The sequence below is a fragment of the Grus americana genome, chromosome 3 (genome assembly GCF_028858705.1).
Source record: "Grus americana isolate bGruAme1 chromosome 3, bGruAme1.mat, whole genome shotgun sequence".
In the NCBI taxonomy this organism is placed as follows: Eukaryota; Metazoa; Chordata; class Aves; order Gruiformes; family Gruidae; genus Grus; species Grus americana.
In genome coordinates this window covers 114,496,464-114,519,894 of record NC_072854.1, presented here as the reverse complement: position 1 = coordinate 114,519,894, position 23,431 = coordinate 114,496,464, and the positions used below count along the sequence as shown (strand labels likewise).

At 43.5% G+C, this 23,431-nt stretch overlaps 2 protein-coding genes across 4 annotated transcripts in view; both read right to left on the bottom strand.

The window, feature by feature from the left end:
- B3GNT2 (UDP-GlcNAc:betaGal beta-1,3-N-acetylglucosaminyltransferase 2) overlaps nucleotides 1-23,431 on the bottom strand; it is a 95,737-nt gene that overhangs the window by 28,640 nt on the left and 43,666 nt on the right. The gene's annotated exons all lie outside the window — the stretch shown is intronic.
- LOC129203933 (COMM domain-containing protein 1-like) overlaps nucleotides 5,270-23,431 on the bottom strand; it is a 91,596-nt gene continuing 73,434 nt past the window's right edge. For 2 of the 3 annotated variants that reach the window (XM_054818933.1, XM_054818935.1), the window contains exon 3: nucleotides 5,270-9,960. In XM_054818933.1, the coding sequence (XP_054674908.1) occupies nucleotides 9,853-9,960 (108 nt within the window). In that variant the 3' untranslated portion in view covers nucleotides 5,270-9,852. The remainder of the gene's footprint in view (nucleotides 9,961-23,431) is intronic. The other variant, XR_008576211.1, reaches the window with a different exon arrangement.

The window sequence follows — 23,431 nt, the reverse complement described above, 5'->3', positions numbered from 1 at the left end:
TTAAATAATAACAGGAGCCTAAAGATTGCTCCTGTGGCATGCAAGTGCTTCAGCAGCAGCTCAGATTTTCAAACATTGCAGATAAGAAAAATCTAAAAATGCAAAGATAACATGCAGTTGGAGCTGGAGCATCTCAGTTCCTCTGGGAATTAACCATTTTTTTCCCACTCCAAAATCCTGGAATTCAGCCAAGCAAAGAGCCTCTCCCAGGGTAGTCAAGGTTTGTCAGCAAGGCTTGCCAGCAACATGAACACATTTCAGTAGTCTCCTCACACAGTCATTTTTCCCACTTTCTCCCCTCGAAACACGCATGCAAACCAACGCAGCAGGAGCAACCACTACAGAGCTGTTCTATTCCACTTTGCTTTCATGCCTTAGTGAGATGGGGGAGATGCGAGTAATATGTTCAGTTTTGGCCAAACCACTGAAGTTGAAGAGATCGGCACATCCATCCATGTCCCCTCAGGAGCACCACTTTTTTTCTGGAGCATTGCAGCTTGCTCTTGCAGGCAAAATGGGGCAGGGTGGCGATGCCAGAAAGAAACTCACCCCTGCTATGTTGTGTGCTGTCATTTACAAGCTGTGGGCAGAACTGCATTGATTCACATTTGCCAAGAGTAATTACTCCCTGAGCTGCTTGGATGAAAATCAGTGTTTCCCTACTCTAAAAGGACATACCTGCCTTTTTCAGACAAAGGCTGCAGTAACTAACAGTGTTTTCCTCCCAGTGAGGCTCCTTTTCATTGAAGACAGAAGGCACAGCCGTGCAGAGTACAGGCAAGAGGATGGAGAAGAATCCACTTGAAATTCAACTTCTATATCAGCAGAAACTGGACAATAATTATTTTGCAAATAATAAAGAAGCACCCACTATGTACATCTTTTTTGTGTCCCGGAAACATGAGCTCCTTACACCTCTCCTTATGTCTGTTGAGAGGCATCCCACAGCATTTTGCAGCAAGACCTGCAAAACTGAAACCCACCAGGCAACAGAGGCTGCAGCCAAGTCTCTTTGAAGGTAAGAAAACTGTTTACACTTAGAAAAAAATGTACTGGACCCACTTCAGCTGAACTGCTTCCATTTTGTTTTTATTTTTTAGTAGATGCAGTTTTAAGCGCCAGCAAAACCGCAGCTATGGGAAAACCGCCAGTCCTCATATGTAACTTAGATTTTTTTTTAAATGATCTCAATTTCAGGCATGTCCTGGATGAGGGTCTGCTGTGTGATTTCCCTCGGACTCTTGCAGTGCCAGCTTGGGTAAAGAGTCTGCAATTAAAACCAGTCCTGTGTCTTGAAGGGTGCTGATATCCAAGCTGGCTGTTTCTGGGTGGCAAAGAAAACTAAGCCAACACTGTGTGCGGGAGGTTTTTCAAGACACTCCCAACAATTTGGCAAAATGCTTGCAGCTGCCACTGGAGTGAAATCCTGCTCAGCCCACAGGGGTTACAGACCAGTGGTGGTGGCACAGTGAGTGTTTCATCCCCAGGGCTTGGGGCTGGTACTCCTCACTGGGGGCTCCTCCTTTCTGTGACATAAGCAGAAGGGTCTCCAAAACAAGGGTGGGGAGAGTGGCCCTGTCTCAGAGGGCTGGCTCCTAGGGCTACTGGGCTGTTTGAAAGCTCCCTCTGAGGCACTTGTCAAGCCCTATCCAGAGGGAGATGCAGGGCATCCTTATTTTTGTGCCAGTTCTCTGGGGACTGTGGCAGGACAGCAGTTACAAACACTGGTTTCAGCCCCGCTGTTCCCTGCGTCCTCTGTGCAGGTCCCTGGGTGCAGGCACCTGTCCAGCATGTTGGACACCTGGTTCATAGACCACCCAGGGGCCTCACTCCCAGCTGGGAAACTCCTGCCCTGCACCATTTGGCTGCTGATTGATGGCTTCTGGCAGGCACTTGGGGCTCATGTGATTTCCCTCAGGCCCAACGGATCCCCTGTAACCTTTTTACATGTATTTATGCTCGTAAAAGCCGCCTCAGAGGCCACAGGCCATTTGCCATGCTGCATTGCTCAGTTACACATACCTATTACCACCCAGACCTCATTGCAATGAGCCGAGGCCAGCGGTACCACCCAGGGTGCAGGATGTGGCCCCTGACATATCAAAATTACAGTATTGTCAAATAAAGAGATCAGAAGGCTTTTATCTTGTTATTGTAGGGTCTGCAGATAAACTTCAGAAATAAAAAACAGGGCAAAGGGAAATTAAATAATCCACATATCTAGTTTTAATATCCAGCCTCATACCTACGGGTTACTGAAAAATGACCTGGAGGGAAGATACCTCCTGCATTAGGGACTGAGATCAGCAACATAATCAGAGTAAATGAAAGGTTTTCTTCATGCTGCTTGATGGAGAAATCCCTCTGACATGGATGTGCTCACTATAAATAAAACTTAAGAAACCAACACGCAGCACAGATGAGATCTAGCCTTGTAAATTAGTAAACCACTGCCCCACGTATGAAATTGCTGCAGGTTTTGTGCCTGATCCTGTAGGTATTTAACTTCCTCCATGTAAATAGTCCTCTGAAGCAAATGGAGCTGTACTAATTTGCAATGGCTGGGGATTAAGCCATTGGGGTTAAGCATTTCTGCCAGCTCTGACTGCAGCACGTTGTAGTTACAGGGCTGTAGGATGACTTGGAGATGTTCCTGCTCTGGAAAAAAAACATCTGTGGCCATTACACCATGTTGCCAGTGGCCTTGTGGCATAGCCCAGGTGCAAGCATTCTACCTTTGCAGGCCGTGTCCTCAGACAGAGAAATCCCGCTCCTGCCCTGCAGAGGAGAGTGCAGACATTTTGTTGGATGCTGCAATGTAAAGCTCATTTCTCTCATTCTCACTGGTGATGTGCCAATGTTTTCCAGAGACCGTTTCATTACTATTACGCTGCTTGCAAGCATCTTAATTTAAATCACATTATAGATGCACCAAGGAAAAATGATCTATCCACAGCCTAAATAATAAACTGGAGTAAAAACATCCTTGGGCTGCAAGAGACTAGAACAAGCACTAATTGAAATGTATAAACTTACATAACATTATTTATAGAAAGGAGCCCGATTGTCAAAGGCCCTGAGAGAGCTGGAACATGGGAATGTTTGTTCTCCCCGCAAAGAAAAATTAATTGTGTAAGTTTATAAATTCCAGTTGCTTAGCTTGCTCATCTTGTGATGTGCCTAAGGACTGCTTGAAAGGTATTTATGGTTCCCAGCCACTGCTTCTTGATGGCGATTTTAAACTGCTACTTCTGCATGCCATTGCCTCGCAGGATCTTGGAGCACGGTATTAACTTTACGCCCTGTGTTCCTCGGACATAGAAAAATGCAGATTTGCAGTAGCAGGTTCTGCAGGTTCTGCAGTAGAAAATTTATTTTAAGTGGATGCCTGGAGGAGGCCAGGGCTCACCAAGCCACCAGATATTTTGTGGAGGATGGTGGGGCAGCTGCTGTGTTTTGGGAGCACGGGCAGAGCCCTGAGCCACTTGCAAGTAGCTGGGATCAAACTGACACCTCCCTCTGCTCGAGCCTGCCATCTCCTCCTGACATGGCTTTGCTTATTTTCTTCTTGCACTGCCAAGAACAGAGATGCCATGAAGGCTAATGCTCTACATGGTTTGATTAGCAAGGCAGGAAGAGTGCCACTTATTACTAAAATACACTATATCGTATAATTTCCTGGTAATGCTGTATTCAGCCAGGGCTGCCAGCTGGCCAGAAAGCTCAGGAAATATGGCAGAGAAATTATGTATTATCAAGCCCAAATGATTAATGTTTCCTCCCAGGCTCCACTCAGAAGCACTATTAGGGCTTTGGGTTTTGTGCTGTGATTGCTGTTTTTCCCCCCATCCACCCCTGTAAAATGTCACTCCTCAAGGGTCTGAGACACTTGCCGGCATCCAAAAATGCCATTTATTCAATTACCTGGTTTTACATATTCTCCAGTACCATCCCATTACTAAAGCTAATGGCTGAGTGCTGCAGTTTCAGCGTGACTGGCTGCTAAGTGAATTAAAACACAAGCTCCAATTCACCTGCACTCAGGGGAGATAAGAAACAAGAAAACATCTTCAGAGAAATACTTTGAACCTCCCTGTTGGCCGCTGTCCTCTGACAGCACTTCATTTCAGGGACCTCCCCTTGGGTCCTGCTTGCTGCAATAATGCTAAGGGGCCACCTGCAAAAATGCCCCAGAGCCAAACGCCCCAGGCAGGCTCTCTGTCCCCAGCTGCCCCAGCCCCCTCCCTCCAACATGCTTTCAAACCCATTTTCCTGCAATTTCTTGCATTTCAAGATCTGCCTTGCTACAACCAAAAGGAAGGAGGAAGGGCAAGGCATTTGGGGATTTGAGCATGCAGATGATCAACCCCATTACATCCGGGAGGAAAGCCTCGTAGCACCAGCCTCTACCACCCACTGATTTTGTGCTGGGACAAGCAGCTCAGGTGATATCCCAAAATAATCCTACCCAAGTGGTACTGACAGTTCAGAGGTGGATTTGCACCAGGTGAGGTTGCAGCTGCATCCCCCTCACCACTCTTTCATGAGAGGTGACACACTGTGTCCTCTGGGGACTCTGGTGGCCCTGGGGATCACCCATGGGATTCACACTACTGGGAAAAGGCATTTTTGTTGGTGTGTGTCCTTTCTGAGGGGAGGGAGACTCATCTCCAGCTTTGGTGAGGCTTGGCTACACCAGGATGAACTTTATGGGTAGAAACAGCTTTATTTTGCTGTGCTGAAGGGAGAAAGCATCGATGGTGATGGCTGTCTGTCTCCCTGTGTCATCACCTTTACCTCCTGACATGGCAATGGAGGCCCAGGGGTGCAGTTCTGGATTGTTGGATTAAACAGCACGCTGAGTCCCGCTTCCCTAGAATTTGGGAATAATTTAAGAGGCAAATTTTAACAGGCCTGGCTCCAAGGTGAAGAGTCATTGTCTATTTTGCTGGTCGCAAGCCACGTGAAACGTAATGCATTAAAAAAATCGTCAGCAGCTGCTGCAAAGGACTGCTGCACTCCCCCCGCCCAACCGTCGCCATGCGGTACCGCCTTCTTAGAAAGGCTCCCTCTGTCCCGGCACCAACTGAGCGTCTCTTTATAAATATTTGGAATAAATGAATAAACTGTTGAAATTCCCCAGAAGGGGAAGGAAACATTTCTGCAAGCAATGTGGGGCAAGCGTGAGTCATCAGGTAAAACTTCTCAGAGACTTGTGCATCTACAAATGGTCGGTAAATATGAAAATCAGGAAATCTCCTCAGAAATATGGTAAGTGATTTATTTCATTGATAGATAGCAAAGAACTGGTGTACAGAGAAGAAAATCTCTCAAAATATCAACCAGTTTATCAAAAAGTTAAAGCACAATAAAACATGGAGGTCACAGACACCAGTGAAAACCATCCTGTGAAATACAATAAAAGCACAAATGTTAATTCTGCCATTTACACTTGTAAAAAGGACCTGTAAGAGAAGCAAAAAACAAAATTTAAAATAAAATTAAACTAAGTAATCTGAGCAATGGGAAAGTAAATCAACACCAATATAAAATAAGTATGCCTCTGCATTTGCTCCTTTCCATGGCCCAAAGCTTTATGAAATACAGCGCTTGCTTGGCTTGGATTCGGAAAAACATGGTGTGCTTAAATTATTACTTTTTTTCAAATACAGATATGCCTAGAAAAATACTCTAAAAATTCAGCAGTTCTGGGAATATGTGGACCAAGAAAAAAGAAAATGGCGCTAAGAGGAATCTTGCCAAGCAGAGAGCGAATGCAGGGCTTGCCAATTGCGTAATGTGCGATTGAAGGTGACAGCACTTGCAGATATTTTAGGGAGCACCAGATCATAAATGAGTGGCAAGTTGGAGGAATTCCCAGAAAACAAGAAATGATTGCATGAATAAATGGCAGGGCATTTTAGTGGTGCAAAAGGTGACATCTGAGGAAGAACCAGCTGAAGGTTGCAACAACATGCGGCTGCTGCTTACAAGTCTTTGGTAAGATGTGGCAGAACTTGGGATGGGCTGCATATCTGGAGTTACACATCTGGAGTTGTCATGTACATGGTGCCAGAGCTGCAGTGGCAGCCCTCGCTCACTGCAAGGCAAATCCACCATGGCTTTGGTGAGTCATCACCCAGGAAAGCGCCAGCAAAAGTGGGAGCGGAGGAAATTGCTGGTGGTGCCGGGTGCCGTCCCCTGCCCGAGCAGCATCTACCTAGCCACTTCTGCCCTGCCTCCACCAACATGATGCAGGTTAGTTTAAATATCCAGGCTTTGATCAAAACCCAGCCTGCCCCAGTCCAGCAGCACACAACAGTCCCACTCACGAGTGGCTTTTAGTTTAGTAAACCAAGAAGGATGGAGACTGGGCAGACGGCAGGCAGGTACGCCTGCAGGGGGGCAGGTATGAAGGGGAGTTTTCTGAGGTTAAGGATATCGGAGCATGGCATGTGTTGTGTCCCAGCTCCTTCCCTGGCTGATTTTGAGGACCAGGCAGGGAAACCTCTCCCAGGTGGGACTCATGCAGGGGGCCTCCTTCAGCCCTTCCTCCTGCTGCTTCCCTGTCTCCCTCACTTTCTTCCTCTGGCTGTGCTGGGCTGCTCATATCCCTGCTGTAAATATACCAACTGCCCGGCAGGCTAAACTGGCAGCTCAGGGCACGCTGCCACGTGGCTGTTCCCCTGAAGGAAGGAGGAAGAGGAGGAGGAGTTGTTGGACCTGGTGTCACACTGCTGGCATGGCTCAGCATGCAGGCACAGGAGCTGGTGCCATGGTGGACAGGAGTGGTTTCCAAAACAGGGCTGTGCTGGGATGTCTGCTTGGATGGACCCACGCAGGAGGCCAGCATCCATGTATGGCCCGAGCCACAGTGGGAACTCCCTGGCCACGCATTCAGGTCAAGTCTGGTTTACATCTGGGCTTTGGGAAAGGATTTTGAAATCTCTCCTGAAGTGCATAAACAGCAGCTTTCATTTCCCAATACCACAGAGATATTTAGAGGGACCATTGAAAGCTAGGAACACCCATAAATCCCAACGAAAAGCCATGGGTGCTTGTGTCCTTCACTCAAGGAAGCAAAGCAGGGCAGCGTCGGAGGCCTCTTCTCCATTACGTTCAGCCAAGAGCGGCTAGTAGGTTGAAAACTCCCTAGCGAGGGACAGACCAATGGACCCACACACAAAAACCATCCCAGTAGGAAGGCATGGTCCTGCTCAAGGGGGACGGTCTCTGGGTCCCAGTAGCAGCTGGGCATTACAGCAGTCTGGGGAAGCGCAGCATCCTCTTTTCCTGCCCACATCAAACCTTGTGAGGCAGAAACGATTTTGCTGCCCAGTGACACTCCTGTGCCCTTACCAAGGGCTGGGCAGAGGGTGGTCCTCAAAGCACTCAGCTTTATTTTTTCCAGTTTTGCATGGTAGTTTACAAACATCCACCAAGAAGAAAATCAGGATCATTAGATATTCAGAGGAGGGAGGATTAGGAAGAGAGAGAAGTGGCCACCCATTAAAATATGCCCCTTTTTAACTTCTCAGCTCTGCTAGGAAAGTATCCAATTGTTTCTTAAATGACCCCGATATTTTTTGCCTCAGCCTCCTTGCCTGGTTAGCCATTTCACATATTTATTATTCTTTGCATGAAATAATACTTCCTGTCATCTGTTCCCAGTTTGTTTCTCTTTAATTTCCATTTATAGCACATTTTCCTATCCTCTGACCATGTTAAAATAAAACAATAAGTATGTTTGACACGGTGCAAGTTACTTAAGATCATGATCCTTCCCTGACCTTGATTTGTATTTTTTTTAAAGATGCTCTAACACACAGAAAAACATTTTAATGAACTTTGATGAGAAAGTAAGTGGAAAGCTCAGAGAATCGGCAACCACTCAGCATTTCACACCCATGCCGGCAGCTGGTTATGTGGGGACGGGCAGGAGGATCAGTTGGTGGTCACAGTCCAGTTCTACTTGGACAAGTATCAGCTGGAGGCAGATGGGGAAAGCGAGGAGCTATGGGCTGCGCAGTCCCTCCCCGAGATGGAGGGAAGAACCAGGTGGCTGTAAGAGATGAGATGGCAGTGGGACAGGCACAGGAAAGGAAATGTTAATTCCCAATGAGGTGATACAAATTGGCTTGAGTGATGCTTTTCCTTCTGACTAGGCAGATGGGAAAAGGTGACCCTCCCTTGCTCTGAAGGGAGAGTTTGCTTCCAAGTACAATCTGGCAACTCCACAAGCAATAAATTCACAAGGAGAAGCAATGAGGAGTACTTTAGTTATGGCACAAGAACATTTTATGTTGTCATCTCTATCTTGGTACGAGCCCTCAATACAATTTTAGCTCAGGAGGAGGCTGCTCATGAAGCTAAATTAAAATGGAAAGCATCAGTGTAGCCTCCAACCAAAAGCGTGTGCACGCCTTCCCATTAAGCAATAAAGCAAAACAGTGAGCCCATGTCATCTCCACCTGGTCCATCACCATTTTATGGACTGTCAGGTAGTTCTCTGCTAGGGACTATCACGCTCCATACAAGCATTAGGCTGCTCAGAACAGCCCCTCGATGTCCTCCTGCTCTGATAAGCTGGTAAGCGTGGTTACAAATCCTGCTGTGACAAGGCCGACAAGGTTGCACCCCTGAACGGAAATACCTGAAACGGAAAGCATTTCTGCTCAGTCTGCTTTAGCCAGAAGGGTAGCGGTTGCTCTGCAGTTTGGTAATGTGGCAGAGAGATGCGGGTGCTGGTGACAACCAAGAGCCACAGCAGCCTGGGCAGTTCAGATCATGGTGCCCTGTACATACCTTATCTGCCTCTGGAAGCTTTCTTCACACAACTATTTTATCAACAGGGCTTTAACCTGCCAAGTTTACCTTTTATCCGAATTCTAAGCTGAACACACACACACTAGAAACCCTGGGTTTAATCTGGGACTTTTTTGAGGTCAAGACAAACATGACAAACAGGACTAAGAGCAGCCAAGTTAACTGTGCCCTGAGAAAGCACGGTCCTCTCAAACACACCGTGCAGCTCAGTGCCAGGGCTGCACCACTACAGCTCGAGAGCCAGAAGGCTGATGAGGGTGGACGGTCTTCAGGGAAGCAGATCAGTAGTGACTTTGAAGGCTCACCAGCAGGTTGCTGGATCAGACGCTCAGCACATACAGGAGGGCTGCTCCATTTGGAACACCAGTGTTGCCTCCCACCACCCAAGAGATGCTCCCACAATTGTCCCCTGGCTGCCTGTGGCATGGGGAAGGTGTGACTCAATGGGCCAGCAAAGTTGGCCACCTCGCACCCTTGGGAACAGAGCCTCACAATTACATAAATGTACATTTGTGTTTCTGCTCCCTGAACTTGCTGCACTTCATCTGCTTTCCCAGGGTTTAAGCTCTAAGCAGGCAGAGTTCACAGAAGTGGATTTGTCCTACATAGCCCATGGTTTGAAAGGTTAAACATGAGTCCCCACCTAGTCCGTGTGTTTCTTCTACTCATTTCTCCCCTACCACACCTGGCCAATTTACCTTTGCTGCTCATCCAGCCCAGTATTTACAGCATCTGGAAGACTCAAAAATTGATTGAGTGGAAAAAGAGAAAAGCTACGCTACACTCAAAGGTTTGATTATGCAAAGCTTTATGTGAACAGTGCCACCGCTGCCTTGGAGCTGCCTCTGGCCTGGAAGAGGGGTCAGAGAAAGCTTAACAGTGTGACTTAGCCCATACTTGGTTGTGAATGCATTGTGCAGTTACAACCAGGATTTAACAATCATTACCTATTTTATGTGCAGAAACAGGAAATATGAAAAAGTAGCGAGGGTCATTTCTTTTCTGAGTTGCAGTGTCTTTATTTGGTTAAGTGGTCTGAGTCAACAAAGTCATACTCTCCTCTATTTCTGAGAGTTTCTTCAGCATCTGGCTCACCTTGGCCTCATCAAACTCCAGACAGAGAAACTCCGATTCCTACAAAACAAAATTGCAATAATTGAGAAAGATAATGGTTTTTCAGGCACACAATGGAGGCAGGATAGCCTCTGCTTTCCTGACGATTTGTGTCCCTTTTTCCCTGGTACCCCAGTAGACCCAGAGGTTGGGTACACACCTACCGAGCGAGAGCAGTATGTGCTGGCAGGCCAGCCAGTGGCTGTCAAAGAGGACATAGGAAGGCTGAGCTCTTCCCACCTTTCCTTTCAATGTAGGCATCAGTTTGGGTATCTCCTTAGCTGCAGATTTTTGCAAAACTTGTAGAAATTTAATTATATCTGAGACTTCCACTTTTCTTTCTGATCTGGTGATCCCCAAAGCTGCCACTGCAGACATTGGGAACTGCAAAGTGGTTGGAGCCACCGCACAAAGCTCGTACACATAAGAAAAACAGAATTTATATAGGGGAAAACATGAATCCAAAACACAGTCTTGTACAGGACATTCCAGTTTGGAAGTTCAGGAGAGTTGTATATACTCTAACATGTGGGCTCTTGTGTCAATTTAAACTTAGAAGCATGTTAAGAAGCAGCACACTGATTTGCTCTGAAAAGTCCTGTCACATCTAAAAAGTAGTTATTCTCTGACAAGATGGATATTGGGATATAGTAAAAGGATCTTGTCAAAGGCCTAGAAAACAAAGAAAAAATATGTATAATATATCTATATATAAAAGTTTTAATGATATGGAACTCATTAATAAACACCAATGTGAAAAGGCCACCTGAGACCTCCAATCCCTTAGCGTTAACCTACTGGTATGTCTATAGTTACAAAGTATTTCCTATAGTGATTCTGGCAGAAGAAATGTTTGAGATTGCTGGGAGCAGGACTGTGTGCTAAAGGTCGTTCCAGGTGAAGCACCATCAGTGATAGCGAAACAAATGGAAAATACTAGAAAATTAAAGTGCAGCCAGTATGGAGGGAGGTTTCCTTACGAGACATTGGAATAGTTTTAGCCATCAGAATCACCGTATATCCACTGAATTTCTATATACATAACACAGACCCTGTGCTGCTTATAAAAGCAGAAGGGCATCTCCAGGTCTCATCTGTTTTCTACAACTAAAATTTCTATTATTATTTCAAAATACGTTTCTTCCATACAATTAGCATCTGCCCAAAATACCACAACTTCATCCTTTACATTTATGGAATTAATAGTTAATTAATTAAAGCCATCAACTTTTACTAACCACATTTTAGGACTGTTACAAGCATTTTCCTCCAGGCATCAGAATAGTTTTAACTTTTACCCTCTCTTGCCTTCCCAAGGATTCATTGATTGTTTCATTTTTTATAAGAACCAAACCAGCAAGTGAGATACGAACCAAAGTGTTGACAGAAGAAGCAAGGGGATCATTTTGTGTGCAATTATCACAAAAGGCACTGCCAGAAGAATGCTAACGGGAAAGAAATGAGGTCCCAGAAGTCAGTGATCAGGAAGCTGAGCATGTGGAAGCGCATGAAAAAGTTGTGCCAAGGCTTCTGCCCAGACATCAGTCACACGGGGAACTACCACAGTTCAAGGCAGAAATCAAAGTGGTGATTTAACATTTAAAACTTGAAACTTTCTAAGAAAGAAGACCTCATACGATGAGAGCAGCATGCACTTTAAACTTTTTTTTTGTCTTCCAATATTGCGCTCTCTCCCCTAATGCTCGTACTCGGGCTGGTAGGTGCTTACCGTAGCTACATTGGATGAGTCAGTCTTCATGAAATGTTTATTATCCTATCTGCTAACAACCAAATCAGCCAACAGACCGAGGTGCAGACATCAAGTTATGTATTTAGTATGCGGGTGCTTCTGATCAGAACAGGTTTCATAGAATTAAGGAGAACTTTGATATATCAGTAGAGTACAGTAACAGTCATGTAACCAAATACATACCATGTAGAATATACAGTTGACTCTTAGGAAAGGTCTTTGCCTGAGCAAGCAATTATGCTTATAAACAGCATCCTATTGGAAACCATTACTATAGGTTGTGGTTTGGTTGTTTGGGTTTTTTTAAATTAATTGTTCATCTCTATAATATTGCTTAGTATATTCCAAAACCTCACAAACATAGCATTAAACATTTGAGATCAATAACAACACAGATAGGAAGTCTAGGACTTGGAAGCGAGGGCTTTCTCACACCATTTTTCTTGCCATTGACAATAGTCATCAACATGTCTTAGAGAAAATACCTTGTATAAAATATCTCTGCAAAGTGCAATTACAGCAAAGCAGAATTATAGCTGGTCACTGTGCAGAAAGAAAATGTTTGGTGAGGAATTTGACAACTTCACTCCATTTGGCAGTGGGCTTTCTTGTAGTTTCCTGTCTGATTAGGAGCCCACTGAAAAAAATCTAGGTCTAATCTGCCTGAAGAAGATGTGTTTGCAGAAGATTGTGTAAGAAAGCCTGAATGAAACCCTGAAATACTCTTTATACATTCCTTGATTAGGAAGAACTGGAAAAGTTAAATCTCAAGCAATCTGTTAGTTGACCCCTGAGGCTTTGTGAAGCAAATCTATAACAATCCAAATATCAAACACGTTAGAAGTCTTGCTTCTGTCTGTAACCTGACCTCTCTTTCCTCAACACGTGTGCCACGGCCACCGGCTAATTTCTATCTTGACTTTTTAGGGCATGAGTGGTGGCACCATGCTATGCAGCCCTGGGTCATAGTCCTCGACAGGACAAACTCCAAGGCCAAACTCCTGTTGACACGTCAGGTTTTCCAGCCACAACTGTGCACCTCAATTCACGTGAGCCCATCGACAGACTTCCCCAGGCCTGGGTCTGCCCATACAGCCTTTAAAAGCTGCATAAGCTGATTTTACGGCTTAATCACACAGTGAGCGTGAACAGACAGAAGACAGAAGGTCCCAGCTCTGGTGGAGATGTTTTTTGCCTGAGCCTCAGGCATAAGGAGGCTTTTTTTTTTTATCCTCTTCAGGTTTTGTCAGTTAAAAGGAATGTAACTTGAGCAAAAGGACACTCTTGGATAACACTAAGTCTCTTCATGCCAATTTATTCAAGTGTGAGTGTACCCATAAAGCACACTTTTATCTGTAAAGCAGCTAAAACTTTTCTATCTGTATTGGAGGGTATCTAAATAGTTATAACACTCTCACGTGGACCAACCTAAAACACGATCGAGAGGGCTGTAAATCAGGTTGCTCAGAATTGGCTTTTAGTTTTATTTAATGATTTGTTAATTTATATCCTCCACAAAGTTCCAAAGAAGGAGAAAAAGGGAAGAAAAAAGAAGCTGGAGCTATGAAATTCAAAACTCCCCATTGCTCCCCTAAGGTGTCCTCCACGAGCTGGACAAATTTGGTATCTCAGCTCCTTCTCAGCAAGAAACAAGGCATCCCTTTTGATACTTCCTATTGATATAGAAATTTTCGGCCTACTTGGATCCGCTGTAGTTAAGCAAACCCAAAATGGAATGAGTTCTTCATTAAAAATAAACCCAGAAGCTAGCAAACTAGAACATCACCAGGCTACCAAACACTTGTTTATCTGAAGCCACCAAACACGCAATGATGGTACCAGGAGCACCTTCACCGGACAGGAACCTGCTGTGGTGAATGTTTCATACTCAAAGCATGAGTAGTGATGCCTCGAAGGCCTGAAATCTGGACTTTGGCTGAGCCCTTCACAGCTATGGACGCGGTCTTTGGAAAAAGTATGCGCACGAGCAGGGTTGTTAGAGCACATGCATGTGTGATGGAAACAGCACATGCATGCCCACCTTCAGGTTGGAAAGCCAAGTTCGATGCTCTCAGAAAGGTGTGGGAATGGATGTCCATATCCTGCAACCATCTTGGTTTTCTCCTCACATGCTTTCCCACCTCTCCTCCCATTTCCCTCCTGAGCCTGGGCTATAAAAAGGAGCTGCAAAACAAACATCCAAGAACCACAAACTCCCCCCAGACATGAATTAGGTCTTCTAGGTTTTTTTCTTTTTCAGGAACAAGAGAGAGCTGCAAAAATATTTTTAAGAGAGACTAAGAGAAGCACAACTTTCTGTATCTCGGTAACTACATTTGAAAAATATGTATTTTTAGAAAACCAAGCCTCATACATTCAAAACTTAAAAAAATACTTTACGATTGTTCTCTATTGCATCAGTTTCACCAGCTACTTGAAATGGTTCCCAGCAACTTTGATATATCCAGTATTTTTAAGTTCTAGCCACTATACTGGAAAAATAAAAATAAACCCCTCTGAATTCATGTATCATTTTATTCATATTCATTTCCACTTGATTCGGAGAACTCCTAAAACGTTCTGCATTCAGGGAACTTGGTCACTGCCAGGACTGCAATGTAAGTTGGCAGTAAATTTGCTTTGGATCCCAAAGTCTTGACTAAGGCCCGTTCCATGGGATGGGGTGGTGGCTTGGGGCATCTCCCAACGCAGAAGTGAGGAATTCAGCAAACGGTAGTCACAAGGATGACACTAGTACAGGTGCCATCAGTGGGGTGCCCTGCCTCACACTCACTGGCTCAAGGACAGTGAAGGTTGCTACATGCAAATACTTGCCTACCCAGCTAGAAACTTTGAGAGAGGTAAGGAGACCCCCCCTGCCAAAACGTAGGAAACAAAAATTGCTCAGCAACTGAAAAAAGATGCCAAGGTGGTGATGACAGCCCCAGGTGGGTTCAGAGGACTAGAGACTTTCTTCCATTAAATAAGTGCTGCCAAGCAGAGAGCTGGCTGGCGACCAGGAGAGCATGGCAGAGGTGTGAAGTGCAAGGGGAACCTTCACACAGGGAGCGTGCTATGGCATTCAAGGAACTGAGACAGAGAGAAATGCAAGGTTTGTCCGGTTAGATACAATTTCATTAAAAAAGCAATCATGTTTTAAAACCCTACACAAAGAGAAGACAGGTGATGCTGTGTGCCCATCCTCACCTCCAAGGATTTGCCTGGAGCAAGCCAGTGGGAACAAGCCCACTCGCAAGTGCTTGACCTGGGGTCCCAGGGGCCGCCAGGCTATGGGTGCCACTACCGAGAAGAGCTGACTCAAGAGAACTGCTTCAGATCATGTGTTAAGTAGAATAGCAGAGATGTCGCAAACTGGGACCCATGGAACTTGTGCTGAGTGACCAGGGGTGAAAAAGAAACCTCAATGACACCCCATGATGGGCAACCACCAGCCAACATACCAGTCCCATGCATAAAAGCCTTCTCAACTTGACGCAGTGCTCCTAAGAGCATTAATGGCTCTCTGCAAAGGAATTATCCAGTCTGTCCCCCTACCCCTTACCAGGGACATATTTGGGGATGAACTACCAGGAAAGCAAATTCTTTAGACAGTGAAAAAGCACCTGCTTCTGATGCCTGCATACAAACACAGACAGACAGACAGGTATTTTGGTACTTGGGCAGCTGCTTCCCATAACAATGGGAGTATTATGGTTTCCTGGGTCTTAGGTACAGGCAATGCAGTCATTTGCTCTGCAGAGGATGAGATTCAATGTAATTTCATTGCTCTGGAAGATATTTTATCTCCTGGCTTACGTTTTGCCTTACATTAGGGTGTTTTAAAGATTTAGCTGCCCCTTGCGTAAGTAAACCCCAAATCCATAATGTCACCAGAAACTCAACTTGCCTTCAAACATCCCGGTATCTTTCATTGCGATTAAGAACCCACATTAATTTCCAGCCTTCCGAATTTTTTTGGTCAACAAAGTTGTTAAGTGGTTTTGGGGAGGACTAGCTGATAAGTTTTACATCCACAGTTATGCATTTGCTTGCTAGCAAGGAAACCTTGTTATCCTTATTAACAGCTTTTGATACTGCAGTAAGCAAAGTGCTTTACTTACGGAAGGTTTTTTCTTAATTAAAAAAATTGTGGAAGCCAGAATTTCAATAAAAGTTATTAACAAAAGTAGTAGAGTTCAGAAATGTTGCCTTTTCTTGGGGGCTGAAGCCCAACCATTCAGTGATATGTGATTAAAATAAAAAGAAACTTATTCCCTCACTTCTTAGATGTGTGCAAGGGTGAATCAAAGAAATTTCTAGCATAACATTTCCTATAGAAACAAATTTTGCTGCTTTCTAACAACTTCTGATTTCCTCATGGCTAAGCAATAAATAACAATTTTTTTACTACTCCATATCACTTTTCCTTCCAGATCACTGAATATTCTGCAGCCAAGCAAATCTCCTATCTCCTCTCTTAACCAGGAAAAACACCAAGTGTATATTACATAAATAATTAAGTGCATTGCTGGTAAATAAAGACTTTGGAGTCATGACTGTCAAACCTCTCAGCATCTTATGTCAGCTTGGATAGTAAAACCACCAGGGAATACCTCCAAAACAATATCATATTCTACCATAATATGCTGGGAGACAACCACGTATAGTTTTCCACCTGAGCAGTTGCCCTGATCTCCTCTTCTGCAGAAGAGGTGGTGGGCCAGGAGTCATCTGCAGACTGCATCTGGCTCATGTGCTGTGAGTCAGCCCACGCTGATCTATGGTAAGATGTGTGGCAGCTCGGCAGGAGCCTGAGAAGAAATGAGGTGGCCCCTGCCAGCCTGGCAGGGTTTCACTGCTCCTTCATGGATGCTGCCGACTTCTCAGCAAGTGCACCCAGCTGCGGGCACCCTACTGCTGCAAAATCAGGTGCTGGGCATCTTGCTGGGACAGCCTTATTCTTTGCAGCAGGAAAAAGTACCATAATATATGTCTTCTATTCAGAAGAAAACCAAGGATATATAAAGTTACACATTACAAGCTAACCAATCATTTTCTTTCAAACAGAATTATCACTGTAAACACGTATCTAAAAAACACCTGTGACTTTTATTCTAAGTGCACTAAAGAAATTGCAGGCTTACATCAAAGCAGCAGGGTTGGGGTTAAATCAGCAATGTATTAACTCCAGATGAGTATCTTACAATTCATAATACGAGCAAATGGGGTTGCAAACAAAAAAGCCGTGGGGGGTAAAAAAAAAAAATCATGGAGGAAGCTGCTCAGTGTGGTGCGATACAAGGAGCCGGTCACTGAGACATCATGCAAGCCTGAAGTTGTGGTCAGCTTGCATCACACAGGAGTCAGCAAGACAGCAAACACGCATGGGAATTCAAAGCACACCCATCTTCTCCAGCGACATCCACAAGCAGAAACAAATGTCACTTTGTTTCCAAGGCATTAATTAAACAGAAAAGACAAAATACTGATTTCAGAGCAAATCTATAGCCTACCATTTATTTATTTTTTAAATTTTTGCAAACAAGTATTAAGACATTGCTTATGTGGAGTAAAAGGAAACGTATGCACGGGCTTAGATATAACCTACTTCAGCAGCAATTACCAAAATTTGGTAATTTAGGATTACCAAAAAATCTTCTGGTTTAACTGAAAATATCAACTCTCCCACTTCTTCAAAATTTGCTAATTCCACTTAAATGCTTTTTAGTAAAATGACTGCAGGGACTACCCTATAAGTAATATCCTAATTCACAAGTATAATAGTATTTCAATATGAAAATGAATAATAGCCAGCTACTTTATCAGCTCCCATTTTATATCTTACTACCCTGCCAGAGAGGTACGGATGCTCTCTCCTGCTGCACTTTCCTCCTCGCTGGCTCACCACCAGAGCGGGTTTTGCCTATGCCAGCACGGTCCAGCTTCCCATTCTCGCAACCAAGAACCACACATTCTCAGTTACCCCTTTTTTTTAATTCTTAATCACTAAAAGATCGTAACTGTAGTTGAAAAGAAAGTGTCTGGAAATAGCCAGTGAGAAAACCTAGAGAAATGGCAGAGGGATAGTGCAGACCCGACAATAATAACTGCACCTTAACTTTGCAACTTAAAACAAATACAAACCAGTCAAAGTCCTTTAGACCTTTTTTAGGCAGTGCTCCAGCAGGGTCACCTGGCTAGTTTTTAAGTCAATAGATTTGAAGCGCAAGGTGGCTTTGATCATTCCTTGGCACACCAGTGCTGCTGGGAGCAGGGGGAGCAGACGTGGCTCTAAAGCAGCGACAGTGAGCTACCTGCAGAGCCCACTGGCTCCAGAGTTAAAAGGAAGCCAGCAAACAGCCCCACTCATGCCAGCGCCCCGGCCACTGCCAGAAGGTATTGATAGCATGTGCCATGTTAGAGTTATTTCTCTAGCAATGATGGAAACAATAAGATATTACATTGAAGGTTTAGCTGGACCTGCTTAGAGGCTTGCATGACAAAGAAATGCAAATCTTAAAAAAAAGAAGAAAAAAAGAGAAAAAAAGAAAAGAAAAAAGAAAAAAAAAAGAAAAAAGAAAAAAAAAGAGAAAAAAAAAGAAAAAAAAGAAGAGAAAAATTCCAAACACCCTCCCCCATCCCAAAAAGAGAGAAATAAAAAAAAAAATCCCAACATAACCTGAAATTCAAACTGGAAATTAGCTACTTTTTAAAACAGTCCAAGGACACATTTCCTTGGAAAAGGCACATCTAAAAGTCATTTTTGCAATGATGCCGCCAAGCTCTATCGCAGAAGCCTCCCTTCATTGTAGACTACTCTTACTCATCACTGTAGGAATTTGCTATTGTCCTGCCTGATGGCAGAAAATAAATAACCTCTGATGAATAAACCCTGATAAAACTCACCTCAACATTATTATTCCCATTACTCGCTTCCAATCCTTTCTTTGGAAGACGTCTCCTTGACACCTGGTGCACACAATTCAAATGTGACCCACCTCAGTGTCGCTGGGAGGCCCTGAAGGGCTGCCTGGTTAAGAGGTATTTGGTTTTGTTCTGCTACACCTCAACATACAAAGCAAACTACACTTGATCTTCTCGCAGACCATCAGGGTGGAAGATCCCCCCCCAGCACAGAGCACATCCTTAGTCCTCCAGGTTTGCTTCCCCAAGGAACAGTTGCTCAAGCCATTCCTAGCAGGATTGGGGGGAGAGGGAGACAGAAATGACCTGCGTAATTCATGCTAAAAAAAATAATAATAAAAGATAATGCATAAGTTACCATGACAATGTTCTCAAAAGTGGGAAAAGATGACCCAAAAAGAGAAAAAATATTGCATTTGAGCTTATTTTTTCTTCTTCAAGACTGACGGTAATACCACGCTGAACTGGGTGATTCATGCTAAGTGGAAATATTTCATGCCAGATGTTTATGGGAGCAATTTATTTTTGCTGCTTAGATTCTCAGATTACGAACACCTGATAAGTGGTAAAAAGAAAAACAACCAGGGCTGCCACAAACCAATGCAGGGTGATAAAAGTACAAGATGCTGCCTCAAAGCTCCTATCACATTCCATCAATCACGATCCCGCTGCAAAATTCAGAAGTTATTTTTAGATTCATTAATATTCTGCAAGATACACAGGGGCATGAGATAATGACAGCAAAGTCTAGATAATTCCAGAAAAATTGGAATCGATGGCAATCCATTGATTTCATATGACCACATTTCTGACAATACTGAATTCATTATTTTTTAAATTCAATTCAGAGCTATTTTTGCCACAAACCTATAATCATGGCCTTCAAAAACTCTAAGGTGCAATTAATTTCCATAATGCTGTATAAAATAAAACACAAATATTTGTATCTGAAAGTGCCTTCTAATTCTTCTCTATTATTTTGGTATTACATGAACCAAGAATCTCTTAAGCGAATGATTATTACTTCCCCACAGGAAAAAAAAAGTTAACCCGCTTGCAGATTTTTTAATACTTTTAATGTAACATCAAGCCTGTAATATCACAGATTAAATAGATAAAGGATTGTAGAAATTGGAATAATTCCAGGCGCATAAGACTAGGTTTCTGATACTACATGGCAAATGTAATGTCATTGCTTTTATCTACTGAAAATATTCCATCTAGTATTTTATACCTTACATGAAAGACGAGTATTTATGGATGCAGAGATGCACATGCTTTAACCTGCTGGTCTTTGTGTCTTTTGGAAGCACAGGTTTCCTTTCAGAAAGCGTTACAAAACAACCCCAAAAACCCCCACAACAGCCAAACAATGTTTTAATCAGTATAACTAATTAGAAGAAGTGTACACTGCAGTTCTCATACATTTCACAACAAAGAATTAACAAGACTAACACAGAATAAAGAATTAATAAGAAAAAAGACAGCTTAATGCTTTTATGCAAGCTTTATATACTTTCTATATGGCTATGCTGTTTTCAACCTGTATTGGTTTCTTTAAGCCTTTCAACTTCCTCTGTTTTTGATTTTTTAAAAAAAATCACTTTGATATGTACGCGTTTCCTTTTTTGAGCTGTTGTAACCTTATGTATTCCCCATGTCCCACCTAGAAAGCAGCATCCTGCCCTGTGTGCTTTCCTTGCACAAACTCTGTATTACAGGGGTTACTTCTCCACACTTCCACTTACAAATATTCTACCACACTGTGTAAATACAGAGGTTGACAAAGAACAAATGGTGGACATCTAAAACAGGTAATTACCCTGCGTTTGTGATTAGTGATCTCCTATTTCTTTTTATTACCGAAAGAGTGCTCAGTCATAACCACTGTGTTCCAGATGCTGCTAGGACACTGCTCATTCATTATGGATGCCGATGAGCCCAAACCCTCAATTATTTTGGAGAAAACACTATGAAAGTCTTTCCGACGAGGGCAAAACACATTCAAATACCCCAAATGCTGAACCGCTTCATATGGCAACTTGCGGTGGCCAGAAAGGAAAGGTTATAAAAGCCACAGTTGTGCTGGTGCCAACATGATTCAGAAAAAAAAAGACCTGGTTATGTTGACAAAATGCAAATTTCATTCTCATTTACTGATGACTCTTTGCAAGACTATACCTGTAACTTTTTATGTGGGCTTATCTGATTGATCGCCACTGGCTAAGCTTGCTTACCTCATTCTTCCAACACCCTTTTAGAATGTCTTCAAGTAGTTGAGACTGAAGTTACACTATAAAATCCCTTTCCAAATCTGCTGCAGTCATCGGCCATCACAGGTGGTTAACAGAATGGAAAACTCTTTATGGCTCTCCCTCACTGAAGAGCAGTGTATGTTTAAATGTATATAACATACTTAGTATTTTGGCCTCCTGTCTGTTCACAGTTCAAGTCACTAATTATAAAACTGTGAATTTGACAGGAAATTCCCAGTGATTTCTCCAACCAGCTTCATAAATGTGGAGTGATTGAAATGCGTTAATAATAATTGTTTAAAAATAGCCTGGTTTGTCCTCCCAAGTCCCATGTGCCAACACTGAGCACCAATGCTAAGGCTGCAAAGTCAGTCATCCCCAGGAAGCTGTGTCAGCTTCATTTCAGCACTTGGTAAACAGGCAAAGAGATGCAGAACCCAAAATCCCTTTGGTGTAGCCACAGTTTGAGATATCTACCCCATTCTTCAGAAACCTGCAGTGTTTTTAATAGTCCTCCATACCTTTTCAACACAGGTCTGACCACCTGTGATTGTAAGCGTACGGCTCTTTGCAGATTTACTCGCACCTGCCTTGTGCACTCAGAAAACAGGGAACATCTCGTTGGTAAAAGACACTGAAACACTCAGCTGTGGCAAGCTTCACCAAGCCTCACGCCAGGGCTCTGTGGCCTCAAATAAGCCAGGAGGTTGTGTTTCACTGTCTTAAGCATGAGGTTGTCTCTTATGGTCTGGCAACACCCTGTGTCCTACCCTTGGGTCGTCTGTTCATCAGCCTGAATCCAGAGCTGGGGATCTACAGCAGCACCCAGAGCATCCAGAGGCTGCACTTCCACTCTGGAATGTGCTCGATTCAGGCAAAATCCTCTATGAAATGAGCTGCTGGACAAAATCTCTATCAAGGATGCACAAATAAGATTTTCAGAGGCTCCTAACTTGTTTAAGGCAGGTTTTTTTTTGTACCAAGCAGCACATCCCTGACCTTGCTGTAAGCCTTGAGCTTACTATTTCCAAGCTTTTTTCCCCCCAAAAAAACATTACGGCATTTTCTATATGAAAAAATATTTAAGAAGAAATGCCTGGAATATTTTTCCCTCCTAGTCTTGATCTTGGAGATGGACAAACCAGTTTGGGGAAGGATGCAGCCTGGCAAGTGAAAGACTGACCATTTAAGTTGGTCAAAGCTGAAGGCCACCAAATACAGGGTTGGGTAATAATTGCCATCACCATTGCCTTCTTTAGATGGGAATGGAGTTGGTAAGAGAACAAAAAGGGTTACAATCTAACTCCTGGTGTGGAAATGAAAAATGAGACATCTCTGTATCTAAATTGATTTAAAAAAAAAAAAAGAAAAATAACCTTCCCCAACTCCTCTCTGCCCCCACGGACACTATTTTGACACAGAAAGCACATCAAGACTGTTTTCAGTTGAATTCCAGCATCTTTGGAAGCATAGCTGAACTCAAGACTTCTTTCAAACCCGAAAATAACAAGCGTGGGATGTTTACTCTTTAACAGGGGCATTTTTCTCCTGCTGCTTGACCAGCTTGAAGTAAATAGGTGTAACGACATGCAAAATAAATCACTTCACCTGCTTAGTTTGCTGACACTTTCTTGGCGATGCTGGTATGCAACTCTGGTTGGGTCTCGAGCCCAGCTGTTATGTAGAAGAAGGTGTAAACAAGCAGAGTGTTAAATCACCAACTAAGAAATGCATTTGCTTTCTAACTATCCTTTGCACAAACTTTGTTTCCATTAGGCAAGCTTACAAGATGTCCATCCAGATGGGTTGCAGAGATTTGTATCACTTTGTGTGCATATTAGGGAGAAAGCCCTCCTTTTCCCCTGTCCTACAGGCACAGCTGTTTTCTCCTTACAACGAGAAGGAAGGGGCAATAAAAGCCTAGAGAGCTGAGACTCTTCAAGGTCAAGGCTTATTAAGGCAGAATTCAGGGAGAATTTATTTAGGGGCTTGTGGTCAACTTTTGGAAATCAGAGAATGGGTTGGGTTGGAAGGGACCTTTAAAGGTCATCTAGTCCAACCCCCTTGCAATAAGCAGGGACATCTTCAACTAGATCATGTTGCTCAGAGCCCCATCCAACCTGACCTTGAATGCTTCCAGGGATGGGGCATCTACCACCTCTCTGGGCAACCTGTTCCAGTGTTTCACCACGCTCATTGTAAAAAATGTCTTCCTTGTATCTAGTCTGAATCTACCCTCATAGATCAGTCATCACTGGTCTAACGCCCATCTGGGAGACAGTACATAAAAGCTTTTTATGGAATCACGTTAATTCTGTAACAAATAAGGTTGTGAGTCCTCAATCACCCTAAAAGTGTAAATCAGATTGAAAGTTTCACGTTATTTTTCCTCCTTCAGAAGAAAGCTTTGGTGGATCCTATGCAATTCCAGTGTCTGTCATAGGATGCAATCTTAGGGAAATAGAGGCTGAAATATTATGTTCAACATTTGTATTTATCTTTCTCCATGTGAATGCTGTAGTGCATGCCTATGGATATCTGGAAGGGCTTTAAGAGGTTTTAA